Genomic DNA, 18,385 nt, shown 5'->3' on the forward strand with positions numbered 1-18,385 from the left:
GGCACATTTATTTCATTTCTGAAAATATATATGTATATTTACAATGTTACAGGGTTTGACTAACTTTTCCGCTCAAGAATCAAATGATACTTTCGTAATCTGATTCTCAACTCGTTTTAAGAAACAATCGAATGAAGATCCCGCCTTGTGCGCACGTGACGATTCTCCAATCATTGATCAGTTTTATCAATTTTGTATAACTAGATTTCGCTCGCTGATCTTTACGAAGTGTTTACTTTCAGTAAAGCTTATTTCATTTCAACGTGAATGAATCAATTTCAAATACAGGATCGCTATGAAACGTCTTTTGTGCGCATAATGACGTTTCTTCATTCATTGATTAGTCTCATTAGGAGTTTTTAATGAAATATTCCATTACTGATTTGTCATAAATTAAAGAAGTCTTTCTTTTAGTAAAGTTTATTTTTCTCTCTCTCTCTCTCTCACTTCATTTCAAAGTGAACGAGAGTCAATAATGTTCACTTTTATATACGCGACACATTACGAAATATCGGAACATTCAAAACATTCACCTGGGTTCTTACAGACGCAATAATTAGCGTAACTGCGAGTGACCCAAAGAAATATTTATATAGCACTGATATCATGCAAGTCTTTCTTCTGAAAAGTACTTGGTACAGACCCTGCTGTCTTTGTTATACCAATTAGAGCACTAATTAGATTGCCACACTCGGAGATTCGCGCATTGTAAGTCGCACACGATATGTGACGCACAAAATTTCAGTTATTTTAACACAGATCTCTTCTTTTTAGTACGGCCTCCATACATCGTTTCTTTGTTCACTTTCCTCGCCAAGTACGCCGATCTCTCGGATGCTACTGATGGTAAGATTGCCACCGGCTATAGTGACCTGTTCCTCGCTCAGATCGCCGTGCAGATGCAGATGAATCTGGTTTTGATTGACGGTGCTGTAGAGCTGAGGATAGAGGACCATTGGTGTCGGGCCTGTGATGTAATTCTGACTCGGATTGTTGTAGTAGCCTTGATAATTGGGGTTGTAATTGTGGGAAGCCACTGGGACTGGGGTCGCCGGACCAGGTGTCCAGGAACTGTAATGGTAACCCGGACTACCTGCACTACCCGTGCCACCGCTAGCAAAGATGTCAGGGTCGCTGGGTCTGGTCGGCACCAAGGGCAAGGACGTGGTCGGCGAAGTGCCATGTCCTGAGTACATGGACACGCAATTCGGCGTGTAGGTATCCTGTTGAGTTTCCGAAGGAAGTACTGCAAGCAGAAAATAATGTTGCGATTTGCGAATTGTTCGATAATCGTGGAAACAATTATAAAGTCTTTACACTAAAATTTGATTTGCTGTAAAGGATATTTATAACAAACAAATTGCACACATAGACGTTGAATAGTTTGTAATGTTGGTAGATTTCTGGAAGATTTTAATTTTACATGGAAAAAACGATTTTGCTGAAAAGCATATAAATGGATACAGATTTGAAAATAATTTTGTTAAAAACACCAATTGACATTTCCAACCAAATTATTTTCATGGTCTGACAAAATTGATCTCAGATTTGTATCCAGCAAAATTTCAGATCTTTTAGTAAAATCGTTCTATTCGTGTAAATAAATTTTTAGATATTTTAACAAAATCGATCTTTCTATGTATAGTAATTAAAATCTTCCAAAAATCTTCATGTGTGTAACTTGCTATGTTTCATTACAAACACTCGTTTCTATTTTCGTAAATATAATTGATGGCAACATGATTTATACTCTGAGAATTTCCACATCTAAAAAAATCGATTATAATATAGTTTCTAAAATAGATACAAATGAAACTCCTTCGAGATAGCGTGTTACGAAACTTTTTCCCGGAACGAGTTATGCGTCAGAATGTATTAAACCGTCGTAGGTGTTTCTTAATTAGCAATATGTCGGCGAATCACATTGCTAGATTAGCGACGTAAATGAATTCAAGTTTTTTGATTGCCTTATGTATTAATGAATCGTACCGGTTGGCAATGGCACCGGTTCCGTCGTTGGATGATGTGACAATGATTCCCCTGGATATGAAAATGCACCGCCAGGTAAAGGAGAATAGGAACCACTGCTGCTAACTGGAGGAGCCGGATAAGACGGTGCTGTGGATGGATAAGCCCATTCTGTAGTACCGATACCCGTGTCTGTAACAGAAAATATTATTCAATTAATTAATTTTCTATACAAGGATATGATGAGAATAATTTGCAAAACAAGATTTATATATTCATCACACTGTAATTAGAAATAAATTTTTTATGGAATAAATACGTTTAAAAGAAATCATATTTATATCTCTCTATATACATTAAAATTTAAATAAATTCCGTGTGTAGTCCATCAGAAAGGACTGAATCGTCTTATGGCAGTGTACTGTAAAACGTGCTTCTTAAAATGCGCAGCAAATCGTATGAGTCGGTAACGGAGTTTCGAGTGAGTAACATAGGCAGATTAATTGACATGAGTCACGAATCGAAGCAAGCGCGACGGAAACTTAAACGTTGGAAGTGAATGTAGTATGTGCACTGTGTGTGCATCTCGTATGAAAGAAACGAGTAGCATCGCGTCGTGAGATCAAGATCATTAAGTGAAGTGACGATTGCGTAACAATCGTGCTGGTAAAAGTGTAAATATACGATCGAATGATTTGTAACTTTTAAATCATATTATCTTCCTGGATTTTTTCTGCACAAGTGAGTTTCCTGATGGTGATTCAAATATGATAATATTATTAAATAAATAGTTCCGGCGGAAGTCACTTTATTAATTTATATAATTGCAATCTCTCGCTTTCCACGAAAGAAGTCAAATCATCGTTCATCGCGGTTCTATTGGAAGCATTAGTATTACTAGTCTTATGACTATTACTGAGATACACCATAAGTACTAGGCTTTCTGAAGTATCATGTGTCCTGATTATGTATAGAACCATTCCTAACATAGAGAAAGACAGAGAGAGAAAAATGATAATACGATGAATCATATACGATTCGGAGAAATTTTTCGGTGTCATTGTCCCATATATGTATGAAACGATGAAGCATTTCATTTAATTAGAATATATACATATGACATACTTCTCTATTTTATTCTCATCTAAAAAAATGTTTTAGAATTATAAAATATTAAAAATATTTTTATGAAAATATTTTTTCTTTAAATTTGAATTTTTTTAGTACATTCTTTTAGTATTACATATTATTATTTTGTAATAAAATTAATTTTTAATATTTAATTTTCTTTATTCTTAAAAAAATCAAAAAGATTGATAATCTTCTTGATAATCTTCTTTATTTAACGTTAACATGCAATATTATATATGATGAGGTGCAAACGTTTCTTAAACGGAAAAAATCGGTGGGAAAAATCCGTAAAAACATTAATGATTATCGCTGAATGAAGACTGGTTAATGATAAAAATCGGTTTTCAAGGGTATTCACCGTTCACTTCGTTCTGAGAATCCCTTCACTGTGATCATTGTCAAGTTTCGAAATGTACCGATTTCTTTCTTGCAGAGAGAAAACTTAATAATCTTGAAACATTGAAAACAATTTTAACTTTGAAAAAAATTGTAGATATTGAAACTTTTTGAAAAAAGTAATGACATTTAAAACATCTCAAATTTCTTCCATAGAAAATTGCAAATTTATCTCAGTCTTATTTTTTACAGAGATTATTATCTCAATAAGATTTCGATATACATAATTTGTATTGCGAGACTTCTAATAAAGTATCTCTGTTACACGTTGTCCAATGATAATTATATCTCATCGCTGTTAAACGCTTTATTCACGCTTGGAGGAAAATTAACACGAAACTCGGAATTATATGTTTTCGCGTGCAAGCTATCACGCGTGTGGGGAATACCTATGTCTTCTCATATGGAAAATATATGTAAAATACTATTCTCGCGAATTCGTTACAATCTTTTTCAAAGTTTCCCCTATTTAGCAATATTAACTGGAATTTATCGTTATCAGTTGCATTATACTTGTCATGCTTACAATTAATCGTTCATTAGTAACAACATTAACTAGAATTCGTCATCAATTACATTATCCCGTGACGCTTACAATTGATTGTTGATGATAGGTTGGGGGATTTCCATGTTAATTCTTATCTTAGGCCAGAGTCTGTTTGTTAGAAATATGTAGGTTCAAGCCATTGATGTATGCGACAGGTATACAAATGATACGAATATCGTTCAAATCGGTCGAGCTCTATTATGAAGTGAGGTCGAGGTCGGTACCGATCGGTTCTCGGGCAAAACTGTCGTTACGCCTACTAAGCGGAAGGTCGAGGTCGTTTCGAAATTCTCAAAGAGGACCGCCTTGCAGGACGATCGGGCAGGGTGAAGAAGGGGATGATTACCGAAAATGGCCGTGTATTTGCCGCAATTACCGGAACAACGGTAACAAAACAAAGGCACTAACACAACACTCTACTCGGATTGGTGTCGGCAGGACCATCTGTTGGATAATAGTAGTCCGTTTCTCCCGAATGATTCTCTATGAGCGGATGAGTGAGAAAAGAAAAATAACGTCCTACTCCATTCAGAACGAAGGATCGTTTTTTATCCTCTTCTTCTCCTTCGCTCCTCCTTTTTTGTCTAACAATGCTTTATTAGTACGGTGACCATACGTCCCCCGTTTTTAGGGACATTTTCAAATTTGTCGTTCCAATTAACACTGTTCTTATATAGATAATGTATTTAATCATTCTCTTACGTATATCCTTGTAATTATTTTTTGCATTATAATAAATAATAGATCAGATCAATAAACGCACAGAAAGTCTTATTCAAAAAAAAATTTTTTAACTTTTCCAATCCGTCGCACTAGGAAGATTTCTTAATAAAAAGATAAACGTTTATAAAAAAAAAACAAACGTGAAGATATTCGGAAAAACATTTCTAAAATGCTAATTAAATGTTTCTAAATATGCTAATTATACGTGTAAACGTGTCTTCCAGAAAATTCAAATTATTATAATAATACGTTTTGTTTGTACTTCTTGTTAGTATAATTAGAACATCTTTCTCAATGTGGTATTCCAAATTCAAACTCAAGAAATACAATAATCGCGTTTGCTTAACTGCTAGATTTCGTAACCCGATGGCAAGATATTGCATATTATGGTAAAGTTAAACGTGGGTTGGATTACTTATTGAATAATATATCGATTAAACGACAAATAATTAAATGTAAATTAGCTGCGTCATTTACATCTTTATTCCTCTATGCATAGGAAAATCCACTCTTTCATCTACGCGTAATGAGGTGTGTAAAATCCGATCTACAAAAATAAGAGCAAGTCAGTTCGAACTTTCCATTGGATTTTCCATCGTTATTCGATCAACAATTTAACGATCTCGACGTCACGTTGCTCTATTTCGCTCTCGTCGTCTTCGTCGTCGATTCAACATTCATCGCACAGCTGACCATTGTCGTCACGCTAATGTTCGCGTTGTCGCGCCGGTGACCGATTCTCAGAAGGCGACTTCTTATTTTTCTTCGTGGAGGATCGCAGCCTCGTCGTCGTTGATCCCGTGGCCGAAAGAACATACGAGTCCCGATCAAAGGAACTCCGAGTTGTTTACTGCTGTCCTATATTTTTCTCTTTCTTCCTCCTGCCCTTCGCCTCTCTCTTTTTCTTTCTCTCTCTCTCTCTCTCTCTCTCTCTCTCTCTCACTCCGCGGGTGTGAAACCACAGTGAGGTGGTTTTGGTGCTTAGTCCTCCGACCAGCCATCTACTTAACGAACCATCCATCGACCGCCGTCATTTCGCCGTTTCTCGGTTTCCCTCCCATCTAGCCGCTGCCGCCCCCGCTCTCTTCTACCATTTCGATCCCTCATCTCTTCACCCCGCGTCCCCGCAGTGCTACCGCTATCCGGCGATTCGATCGACCTCATCTTCTCGCTACCGACTTAAGATTGTTCAGAGATTTCTTCTTCGCGCTCTTCGAGAAAAGAGATCCGGCCTAGGCGATCGTGACTGCCTGCAACCTTGATATTAGCAAGCTGCATAAAAGTTATGCATTGCAGTTATTTTATTATCAGTGTTGATGTAATTTAAAAATCGGACTTATTTCCCTCTCGAAATTATATTAAACTCGTCCATTGAGAATAATGTTTTGATTAAATCGATAAAACGTATCAACAAGAATAGTATAATATTTTGGTGAAATCAGACAGAATTTCTGATGATAACAATTAATTTCTGGTTATGATACTAGAAATTCTGTTTGATTTCATCAAGATGTCATTTTTGTTGGCACATGTTTTACTGATATTATTAAAACATTCTTTAAATGCATGTAAACTAAATTGAGCTAATTGAGATTATTGTATAGTAAATCACACGATGCGCCGACCACTGCATGCATAATTCAGAATTGCTGCATTCGTAAATTTATCGTGAAAACGTATTCCGTATTTTTTTCCTTATTAGCTAGATATAGACATTTTCCTGTCAAATGAAACTTTTCCTTGAAGTTATTCGAAACGAGACAGAAAGAGAAAGAAGAGTGATATCGCGAGTTCGACGTGTTTTCAGCGAATGTTGATTCCACTTTGCGTCGATCTTATCCTGGTAGAATTAGACAAGATGTTGTACTGCACGTATTCTAGCACGACCAATTAAAAATCGGTCCTAAATGCTAATCGATCCTTAATACTTTTTTTAAGTTGTTCACACTCATGTTATAATATATCAAATATAATAATTAAAAGATTAAAAAAATATAATTAAATCATTAAACGTACTTTACATATATTTATATAAGCTGCATTTAGGACTAAAATGTGCGGACGCCATTATTTTGCTACTGTGCACAACTTCGGGAATGCAACATCATGTTCTGATTGCCTTATCCTTCACATCGATTTTGACGTGGCATGCGCAGGATTCAGAATCTCGAGCAAGTCGAGAGATCATAGCCGTTAAGAAGAACTCAAGAAGCTCGTGGGGCTTCGGTTCCCACCGAGATAGACGCTCGTTCGGTCGTGTAATGTAAATCGATATTGCCGCGTCGTCTGGATACAACGTCATGCCGGGCTCCGTCTATATGCGATCGATATATCGGTCGATATGTCGGCACATAAACCGAGCATAATATAACGTAGCGAACGAGAGAAGTCTTATACATACGCGCGTTCAGGAAACTCGCGCGTATCGCTTACCGTCAACGATTTCTTCTTATACCGAGTATCCTGTCTCAAGGATAGTGTTTCTCCTCGAGACGACGAGATCTCAGCAAGACCCGATCTGTCCGATGCTGTTTCGATCTCATACGTCTGAGGGAAAATATTAAAACAATATTAATTTCGATGGAATTAACAGAACATTTTCTACGTGATTTCTATTCATTTGCTACACAATAACTTAACGACATCATACAAAAATTGTTACATTTTTAAATTGCTTGCGGAAAAAAACAAAAAAGGGAAGAAAGAACATACGTTTATTCTTCTGTATAATTTGTTGTTATATTAAAATTGCAAATTATTGAAATTTTTACGTTCAAAACATTTAAATTGACTTTCTGAAGAATTTTGTTTTTGTTTTGTGTTGTTGTTGTAGCAAATAAGCGATATGTAAAATTTAATTTGTTATTATAATATTATTTTTATTATTCCATAAAGGAGATACGTAAAATGTCAACATTATAAAAAGGACCGTGCATTTATTTCGACTGACGGCGACGCGCAGTGGATCGAAGCATAGCAAATTGCAAACGAAGTTCAGTCTCATGTAATGACAAACCAATGATCCTATGTACTTTTTTAATGGAAATATTAATTTTTTATGTTAATTAGGTTATTGTATAAATCCAATAAATTTTAATATAATGATTGTAAGGTTTTATCATTAACATTTCGTAAGTACTTTATATCTATCCAAAATGTATGACATGAATATTGCACAGTCGGATTTGTATCTCGTGCATGTGTGTGTTTTATATGTGTGTGTAGTGTCGTGCACGCCATGTGTATGTACATCATTTCTAGCAATAGATCACACTCTTCCTTTTTATTAGATTAGGCTATAAATAAAAAAGATTAGAAGTAATTAAAAAATAATGTAAAATATCTTCCTTCGCGTGTAGCTACATTCTATTGATTTTCTGCTCTCTAAATATAGAGTTTTTCGAATCTTTCACTAAAAAAGTTTTATATATTTTTTGCGCATCTGCACGTATCTGCAATTTATTCTTTCAATTTGAGCATATAGTATAATTTTTTACTGAAAACAGTGCAATTATTAAAAAAATTATAAACCTTAAACATTGTTTTAAAATTTAATAATAAATTAAATAACGTTCACCTTTTTCCATGAATCAGATATCATTCCGAAAAATATTGAAGAGAAATTATTTTTGAGATCATATTTTTATATTTAAAACATGTACTACATAAAGTCATAAAAACCTTTATCGAATCATAAAAACTGTATGGAGATAGGATGCGACCTGAAAAAATGGTCCTTGATGCGAAAATATCGAAGTGTTACGGGTATTAAGAGGATCTATATCGTGATAGATTTCTATGCAAATTATGGAAGTATTACAAATAATTGGCGTTACAGTAATCGACAATTGATTTGCTATCAGAATTTGATTAAAAGTGGTCATTTTAGACAAGTCCGTTTCTTGACCAATGCCCTCTATTTCATACATTTCGATCCACTGCACTGTGGCGACGGCTCAATTAAATCAAAATTACTGTGTGAAAAAAAGTAGTCTTTTCCCACCTCAGAGTAATTCGATTGCGCGCTTGTTCTTTTCGATCGACAGATCCTGCAGGAGTCAGTAACCTGAAGGTTCAACCTGCGAGAAACCGAGATCAACAATGCCGTTGCTTCACGCGCTGCTCGACTTCAATGACCATCGCCGGTAATTTCGTTCGCTCGGTTTGCGTTCTCTCGCCTCTCCCCCCCCTCCCCTGCTCCGCCTCTCCCTCTCGCAACCCGTTCTCATTCACATCGCCATTCATCCCCAGCGCATTCCTTTATCTCGCTGTTCTTGGGCGCTCCATTCAATTCGCCGGTTCCGAATTTGTAAGAGGAGGAAATCTGTTTAGCGTAACGTCGCGCCAGCCGCAAGATTTCGGGCCCCTGTGTTTCACACGCATCATGCCGTAATTTGTCCTGGCCCGGACAATGGGGCCCCAGGTTTAGGCGCTGAAAAAAGGAACTAATCGACGAATTTGCATCTTCCCCTCTCGCAGCTCCTTTATCTCTTGCTTCTTCTAACGCACATTGGTGTTTGTGCCTTTCTCGATATATCGTCTCTTGGTCAGGATTATCTCTCTCGTGCATCCTCCTCTTGCTCGCACGTTCCCGCGCAATTTTCAGGATGAATGAAGAACGAAGCATGAATGGCGAGCTCCATCGATGCGTCCGGAAATACCGAGGCCTTAACTTCAACCGCATATTATCGTAATAATTGCTTGTCAAGATTACATAAAAACTGTCGATCGTGATCCATGCAACATTTTACGAGAGTGTTAATAAAAATAGAATTATATTGCGTTATATATATATAATTTGATAAGAAAATATACGTGACTTTATTTCCGTTATGTTTCACACAGTTTGCACATTTGAATCTTATTATTTATATTACATTTTACTGTTTATCATACTTTTAAACAATATTTATAATAAATTGTTATAATAAATACGATAAATATCTCAATGACTAACAGAAAAATATGTCAGTTCTATATATGATATCGATCAATAATTGTATTGTATTCGTTAGATATATTATATACTTGTTATTAATAATTATAAGTATTATATTATTTTTTTTGTAGATTGTAGGTACTAATAAAGTGACATTACAAATCAAAATTAGTAGTCACATAAAACTTTATTTTGTTGCTGATCGAAAACTATTAGAATACATAAATTTGAAAAAGACTTTAGTAACTAAACCAGAGCACAACTAAACTAAAATTTTTTAATTTAATTTTCAGTTTCTTACAATGATAAAAAAAAATACATATTTAGATAAATGCAATACAACATTTAAAAAAAATTTAAAAATATAGACTAATTAAGATGGTAAGAAGATGAATAAAACACGAAAGATCTTTTTAATAATAATTTACATTCAAAGTGTATGGTTTTTTTTATTCATTTTACAAAAAAATGTAACTTTTTCTGTTTCGTTTGTCATTTCTTGTTGTTATTATTTACAAAATAATTTCAGTATCACTAATATTGTATGTACATTATTGATTTTTCAAACTCTTGGCTACTATTCACACTGCAATATTCATTCTCTAACAAATAAATACTATGTATTGTCTTCTCATGTGAAAATATATCGTCCCGCTGTTAAGCGCCGGTGTGAGATTTCGCGAACGAGTTTCCGGAGTTTACTTGTAATTTTGTACACACTAAACGTTTTCACAGGACCGCCTCAAAAGTGGGCGCTGAAAGGAAGCGACTTTCAATTACGCCTTTTTGGCTTCTGAAAGGCCGGTTATTTATTGTGTCTTCGAAAAGCGACGGAAAGGATAATTGAGGTAACAGTACGCTTCGTGTATACGTACGTGTATTCAGCGATCCTTTCTTCACGTAATTTTGGGATCATTTTTTCCCCTGAGACGTTTCAACAGCGATCATCTGTCATGTACGCGTTTCTTTAATTCAAACGAATATATTGCTTTCTGTAAATAAAGCAAGAAAGTATTTCGTATTTTTTAAAGACTATTCTATAATTGCGTTTAGCTCGATTGCGATTGTTAACCGAATCTAGAGCACATCGAAACGCGCAAGAAAGTAGTGCAGCAAAGATAGGAGAACCAGATGAATCAAGAAGACCTTTCATTCAATGACACTGCTACTTCCAAGAATAACTTCTTGTTTGTTCTCTCTGGAGACTCTACAATCTTTCAGCTCAAACTCGACTTCATCCGGATTCGTCTAAATCAGTATACTCAAATTCCTTGTATTGAAACACGGTAGGGTCACGGAAGGCCTTTCATTATAGGATCCGAGCCGACAGAACTCGCGTAGGTGGGCCCTTCTTCAGACGCGATGTAGTGACAATAAATTTTCTTTCCCATTTTTAGACTTTTCTGATGAAAGTAATAATCCCGGTGATATCATCGTACTTTTATTATACGGTAATTTTTCTGACATTTTACAACAAATAAAATACTCAGATAATCTGGACAATTTGATATTTATAGTAATCAGTAAAATCAATTGTAATCATAAAATAATTAAATTCTTTGCTTTTTAGATTTAAAATTTGATACAGTGTTATCAAATTTGTTAAATTTAATCGATTTCTAAGTTTCGTCTGTACGAATAAAAAATTCTTAGAAATATTTTTTCGATTCCAATAGAAGAAGCATAATATTTAAACAAATTGCTTGTAAAAAAGAATTATCTATTTTCTTAGTATTTGTTTCAATGTTTTTCACCAATCTATAAGATTTAATTACTACGCCATCCAAAAAAAAATGACAGAAAAGGTTTTTGTTTTATTGAAAACAATGTATTATGTATAATTAAAGGAAGGAAATTCGAATTAAGTCTTTCTTCAACATATTTTGATCATTAACGGAGCAATTAAAATCAGAATATTTCTCCTTTACTTAACTCGCGAATAACTCAGGCACAAAAAATCGAAGGACCATTTTTGAAAACGATTTTGTAAGAGAAAGCTTCAAGCTTTCACGATAGATAGTCAAAAATTGTCGCAAATTTTTTTGGATACATGAAAGACCCACAAGGTGAAAAGAAAATTTTTCAATTTTTTCAGAGCTCGTAGTATTTTATATATAAAAATTACCAAACTCAAAAAATATAATTTTTCAAAAAGAGAAATTTCAAGCTTTAAAATCCTTTCCTTAAATTTAAATTTCGTTTATTCACGAAAATATTATAAAATAAAAATCTTTTATATACAAAAAGACTTCCTCTCTAAATGTTATAAATAGACCCAATGTTATAGATAAACTTTGAAAATTATATTAACTATTATAATTGAAATTTTTATGTAGTTTATGCAATTCTAACATGATATATTATTTTTCGTTTGGAAAGTGTATGAAAGTACTATTATCTCGACAATGATAATTCTGTGTTTTTACGGCGTACTATTCCAATATAATTTCTAACTACTGGAGTATCAGCGAAAGCGGTAGTAGATCGTTAATCAATTGACCACGCTTAAGTCGTGCTGTTGATTGGCTATCAATTAATCCAGAGTAAAAAAAAAGTGCAGTCGAAGAGGGTCTCGGAGAATTCTTGCTCGACTGCGCTAGGTCGGCGTTTCAGATGGGTCGTTGGTGATTGGTCTTCGATTCCGTTATTGTTTATTGGCTGAATTCTGTCACGACAATGCCCGCTTACTTTTTGCCGATAAATTGCCGTCGTCCGTAACGGCTTTTTTCACGAATCATCATGCACGTACGAATCCGTTTTCACGTTTCAAGCCACCTTCATCCCGTATGTATCCAGTCCGAGTTGGATAATCCATTGAATCTCTAAACATTCTTCAGTTGTATACAAAATAAATGATAAAAATTGTCCTCTTTTTTTTTTCTCATAAATCAAAGTTCATACTTTTGTCAGTTACATTTTCCAGTATCGGAAGGTTAATATTCGACAATAATGATTAAAGCAGTGAAATTTACAGACGGATATCGGAAAATTCTTCCCTGGCATGTATTGCCGATATTAAAAAATAAATAGGGACAGGTGAGACCTGTAACATCGTGAGGCAAAATGGTACGATCGAAAGGAAGCAGCCGTGCCTTCTCGAGCGTGGATCACGTAACTGCCTCCTCCACCTTCTCTTGTCTTGTCTCTCGTTTCTTTTCTTCTCTTGTTCCGCCGCGAGAGTACTCTCTTCTTCCCTTTACGTATCCATTCTATTCTTCACTCTTTTTCTCTCTCTCTCTCTCCCTCGTTCTCTCACCTCTCCTCTCCTTTCTTCCGTCGATCGAGTCAGTGTACCGGCGATGCTACGAGTACAAGAATTTCGTACAGGAAAAAAAGACTGGGAGCATGGGCTTCCTCCCGATCCTAATTCGTTTACCTCGCCTCGGTACTTCCGTTCACCCGTTTTAGTGTTCCTTCTTCCCACAAAGAGCCTCCCGTGTTTTTTTCAATTATAGGTGGATATACCCCGATCATCTATAGATGCATGAAATTTGCCGACGGTACACGCCGGAGTCTAGACGGATGTATATATTTTTCAGAAATACCGAACTTCATAATCAGCTATTTTACCGGATTATTCGCCGATCTCAAAATTACTAGATCTTTTATCGAGATTACGAGACTACTTATCGAGATCGAGATAACTTCGACGGAGTCAGATGACGACATTGGGATTTGTGGAATTTCCGGCGTAGATGTGAAAAAAAAAAGGATCAGCACTGCTTTTTGGCACGCATGGAATCTGCTTGCTGACATTGAGATTAAGTACCGAATTTACATTATGGAATTTATGACGAAATAAAATATACTTGTAAAGTATACTTCTAAACAGCAAACAGCACATTTGAGATACGTGACTCATTGTCAATACTAATCGCGAACTATTCCGGTCAATTTAACGTCGTCAATATGATTCACGAAATCAAACTCGTTAAGTTGGGAAGAAAGTTTCCTGTAGCGGTCCGAATAAGAGTATGCTAATTCATCGTGAATATTTTCTGCGAACGGCAACGATTACGAGGAACGTGGTGGAACTTTAAATCCGCCGGCAAAGGTTGAGATTATTTACGATTTAGGGAAGTAACGGGAAGAAACACGGCATGAATCGCGAATGACGTTAAGAAGTTCTTTTATTATCATAAATTAAAGAAAGCGGAATATGTGACATTCTCAAAATGACTCATATTAATTAAAGGAATTGTTCATCATTTTAAAATAAAGCTTTTATTGAGATACTTTCAAGATTTTTTCTGTACACGAATGTTATAAGTTTAAAAAAAAAGCGAGATATGTGACATTTTCAAAATGACGTATATTAATTAAAGAAATTGTCTATTGTTTTAAAACAAAAAGCTCAATTTTTATTGAGATACTTTCAAGGCCTTTTTATTCGCGTGCACGAATGTTTCGGTAAAATGACGATCCCGATCTCCGTGAATCACTTTCTCGCTTCGCTCGTCGGACATGATTCTTTCTACGATTTCAGCCAGCGAATCAACCTTGAATCGATTTGCTCGAGATCGCTCCTCGATCAGCTCAAATCGATTCGAATCAGTATTCTTGATTGAGGGACGTCTCGATTTTCGGCATTGAACACTCACCCTTGCATAATCCGCATCATCTTCCAATAATTTCGTGTACGTTTTTCCATTTTATCTATGGAGATTTCAATGATTGTCTAAAAGAAAATTTTGATGCTAGAGTCACAAAATTATTGAACTTTGATATAATTTTAACGAGAGAAGTCTCGAAAATATTTAAAAAAAAGAATAACAGAACAAATTGGAAACTGTTATCTAATAAATAATTCTTAGAGTTTGTAAGAATGCTATTTAAAGGGCTTGTTTACTCAATACGGATTAACGACGGATTTTTTAAATCTGAGTACCGGAAGTTAAATTGGCAATAGACACGATGATGAGAAAGGCGTGAGCAGAAGAAACGCGGGATATAGTAATAGTCTGTCTCCAGTGATCTGGAACTCGCGTCGATCGCGTGGGAAAACGGTGGGTGCATCAAAGCAAAGGGTTTCGATTCGATCGAGTTTGCCCTTTCCAGCGGACGTTTTATCGAAGTACGTGTCGCGCATTATTGGTGATACATTTTTCAATCGTCGTATCTAAAGAAGTATTTTTATCGTCGTATTTAACGCTATAAGTTCATGTTAGAATCTGTCTTAATTTTTTATTATAATAAAATATAGCTCCTTTACTTCAAAAGTGACACACACAATTAAAAAAATTAATAATTATTATAAATAAAAAATTTAAAAGTGTAGAAGTCAAAGAATTAATTCTCGTTTGTTGAGTTTCAAATGTACGGTCCAATAAGATTCTTATATTGTTTAAAGAATTAAGTTTCCTGAGTAGAAAAGAAGAAAAACTGTTTTCCAATTCTCTGCAAAAGATTATTAACTAATCAAATGATAACGGCAATAAAAATAATATTCTTATAACATGATCAAGTATCATTTTTGTCATTTTTGTTTCACAACCCTTAAAAAATTATTTTTTTTAGTTGTGACAATTTTGATGATTTTTTATTAAGTTAAATTAATTCACTTTTAATGGTTTATCGAGTAATATTTACTTATTCAATCATGATAATAACTCAAATATCACAGCTTTGTGTCGTTTAAAATAAGAGAGCGATATGTTCGTTGACTAAAAAATTATAACTATTAATACCGGTGCAAGTTCCGTAAAAACTCTCATAGTGACAGATAAATAAAGATACTTTAGGATTAAGGAGAAAGGACCTCCTAGCAACTGTTCAACCTTTCGCTGCAGGTGGGCGAGAACATTGTACGATTGTCGAATTCGAGAATACACCTCACTAGCAGAACTAATTAGGGGGCTTCTTTAGTCAGACACGCTCGTTGACTTTATCGCCATCAGGAGATCCAGCGATTCTTTGGAGGATTCGACGTCAGGAGGCGAGGAAAGGAATCGCTTGTGCTTCCGCCTATCTGCGGCCAAGTCTCTTGCCTGGTCGTCCCCTGTCGTGTAACACGAAGAATACGTGGAAACGGAACGGAACGGCACACGGCTGCCCTGTTTATTATCGCGGTTGGGCTAAGCGGTCGCCACGGGTTTCCTTAAGCCGTCCGCCAAGTGCGCGCCTGATTGGACGGACACGAAGGATGTTGTACCACCAGGATACGCGATAAACCGTCAGGCGATAAAGTTCCACCGGGCGCTGCCGCAGAGGAGGAGGATTTCTGAAATTCCACTTTGCGGGAGGCGTAAGATTTCTCAGTAGAGGTTCGAGATTGTCCGGAATCCTCAGAGGCCACGGCGAATATTTTTAAATCTGTAAGAAATTCTTCCTCGGCTTTCCTAAAGAAATGTTTCCGAAACGCGCAAACAGATGAGACGTTTTCCATTTTATAATTTTCAATTAATTCTATTAATTGGAAATTGATTGATCGATTCTTTAATCGCGGAGATACACGATATTAATTTTGTTTAAAAAAAAAGTTGTTTATAGTTGACGGAAGATTCCTTAAATGAATAGAATCGTGAGAAATCTAGAAACGCTTTTTACAACAATGTGGTCACAAAGCATTTATAAAGATATTATTATCAAATCATTACGCAGTCTTATTAGCATTAAGTTTTCTTTTTTTTTTTTTAATGCAAAATAGCAGTCAGTCATAAGCGCATGGCTCGCGCGGGTACATGATGCATTCGACGTTTCTAATTGGCCGGGACGCCATTTATAGAATGTATTGCGAGGTAAATAAGTACTATAGGAGACGCAACAACGGTGGAAGTCTACGATGGTGCCGACGGATTTACGAGTTTAATTAAGTTCTGCGGTCGCGTTTGTCATTTTAGTAGGCATCGAAGGCTCGTTGGCCAAGGTTCGAACTTTGCTTTCTTACGAGAGAAGTACAAATTGCAAAGAAGAAAAGTTTACGTCGTCGTTTCTCAAACTGTGCGGCAGCGATAATCCATTGTATTTTACTTCGCGAGTCTCTTTGTCACACAAATCTTCGATGGATTATTCAATGTGACTTAATGCGTGTGACTCGATGTAATTTTATGTGTAAAATGTCTGTAATTGTTTTGAGAAAATTTCGAAGAAAGCTTAATAAATGCGCTAATATGCTAATAAGCGCGCTGCTTAGTGTATCACATAGATCTTTTCACATCCCATAGAATAGACGATTTAGCGCGTGTTAATAACCTCGTGATAGAGCATGATAGGGGTCGCCATGTTGCGAGGGTGAGTCGCGATAGGAGTGTGTGTGACACTTTCCTAATTGCCTCGCAACTCCCTTTCCCCTGTTTAAGAAAAGCAACCCTTATCCGCCTGTTTCTCGCGGGGCTGGTAGACTTCGGATCGGGAACTTTCGAACAACCGGACGTAATCCTTTGCTCTCTACTGTGTTATGAAGATAATCGTTTTACAAGAAGCTCTACGCCTTTAAAAATATATAAGTAACTTTATAAGCGTAATAGGAAATGCAAACTTCCGCGTATATAGAAATATACCGTTGTATGTATTAGATCTCTTCTTCGGCCTCTTTAAATTTTTGAGGTTTTTATGTAAAAATCATTATTCGGTAACTTTACTACTAATCTATAACACGTACATGTACTACAAATTTTTAGTACTGATGTGTAGCAAGAAAGTAAATGTATATATATGCATTTGCTTTACAATAATTTATTTTTTATAAATTTTGTAACCGAACACTGTGTTTTTTTAAATAAAACCAATTTTTTAAGTCTGTTGCTGTGGGGAGTCACGTTACTCCTGTTTCTCTTCGACATTATGCAATTTCGTCACATATTCATGAATAATAAATATTTAATTACTTTGAATCTAGAATGGATCGCACAATGCATTTGACGAATGTAGTTTAAGAGTTTTTAATTTAAATATAACAATGTAGTTATTTTGTGTAAAATGTAAATTGAGAGCCATAATGCTACCTGCTCCTCCATAATAATGTGAGAGAGAGAAAGAAGGAAAGAAGCTAAATTATTTTTTATATCCTTGAATTTTTAATAATTTCAGTGCGGTGAGATAAAATTGTGATTGTGCTCACTGGATTTACGGCAATCGGATGTCGGTTAAAATGAGATATTGGAATTGGACTCGCCATATAATGCGTACATGGATAAGATCGTGCTGTTCTCAAGAACATCGAAATAACGTTTAAGTAAGAGTGCCAGCTGCAGCAAGTAGCAGCAAGGAGGCGTAATAATCTCGTACAAGCACGCACTAGGCTTCCATTAAGCCACGTCGGCAGCATTCTAAGTACTAACGAGTAAAGTGCACGAAGGCCGGAGAAGTTGGGTACCGAGATCCTCGGTAGGACAATCAGTAGGTGGAAAAAAATCCGTGGAACAGCCAGAAAGGTAGCCGCATTCTTGGTAGCTGCGGAGGCACGTGGGAATCGCGAGATCCGGGCCCTCTTCTCTCTCAATGCTCTCTTCACAGGTAGCCCCTCTTCTCTGTGGAAGACTCGGTCCCGGCGCGGTGTAACGTTGCTCTCCCGCGTGGCTCGTCGTCTTTTTGGATATATCTTCTAGGTAAAGTACGAGCATCCCTGGTAAATAGGTAAAGAGCCGAGTAGATGCGCTGGCTGGTGCAGCCGCGCGGCCTCTTTGTCTCTTTCTCGCCGGCGAGTAATATGCCGGCAAAAGAGAGGGGGGGGGGGGGGGGGG

The 18,385-nt window shown here is 36.0% G+C and overlaps 1 protein-coding gene across 1 annotated transcript in view; it reads right to left on the reverse strand.

Moving 5' to 3' along the window:
- Positions 1-770: 770 nt before the first annotated feature.
- Positions 771-18,385, reverse strand: part of LOC108776649 (protein lozenge) — a 37,690-nt gene continuing 20,075 nt past the window's right edge. Inside the window, exons 5-6 of the mRNA XM_018543328.1 lie at positions 1,990-2,160; positions 771-1,246 (exon numbers count right to left, since the gene is read on the reverse strand). Of these exons, the coding sequence (XP_018398830.1) occupies positions 771-1,246; positions 1,990-2,160 (647 nt within the window). The remainder of the gene's footprint in view (positions 1,247-1,989; positions 2,161-18,385) is intronic.

The sequence above is a fragment of the Cyphomyrmex costatus genome, unplaced genomic scaffold (genome assembly GCF_001594065.2).
Source record: "Cyphomyrmex costatus isolate MS0001 unplaced genomic scaffold, Ccosl1.0 scaffold367, whole genome shotgun sequence".
NCBI classification, from domain to species: Eukaryota; Metazoa; Arthropoda; class Insecta; order Hymenoptera; family Formicidae; genus Cyphomyrmex; species Cyphomyrmex costatus.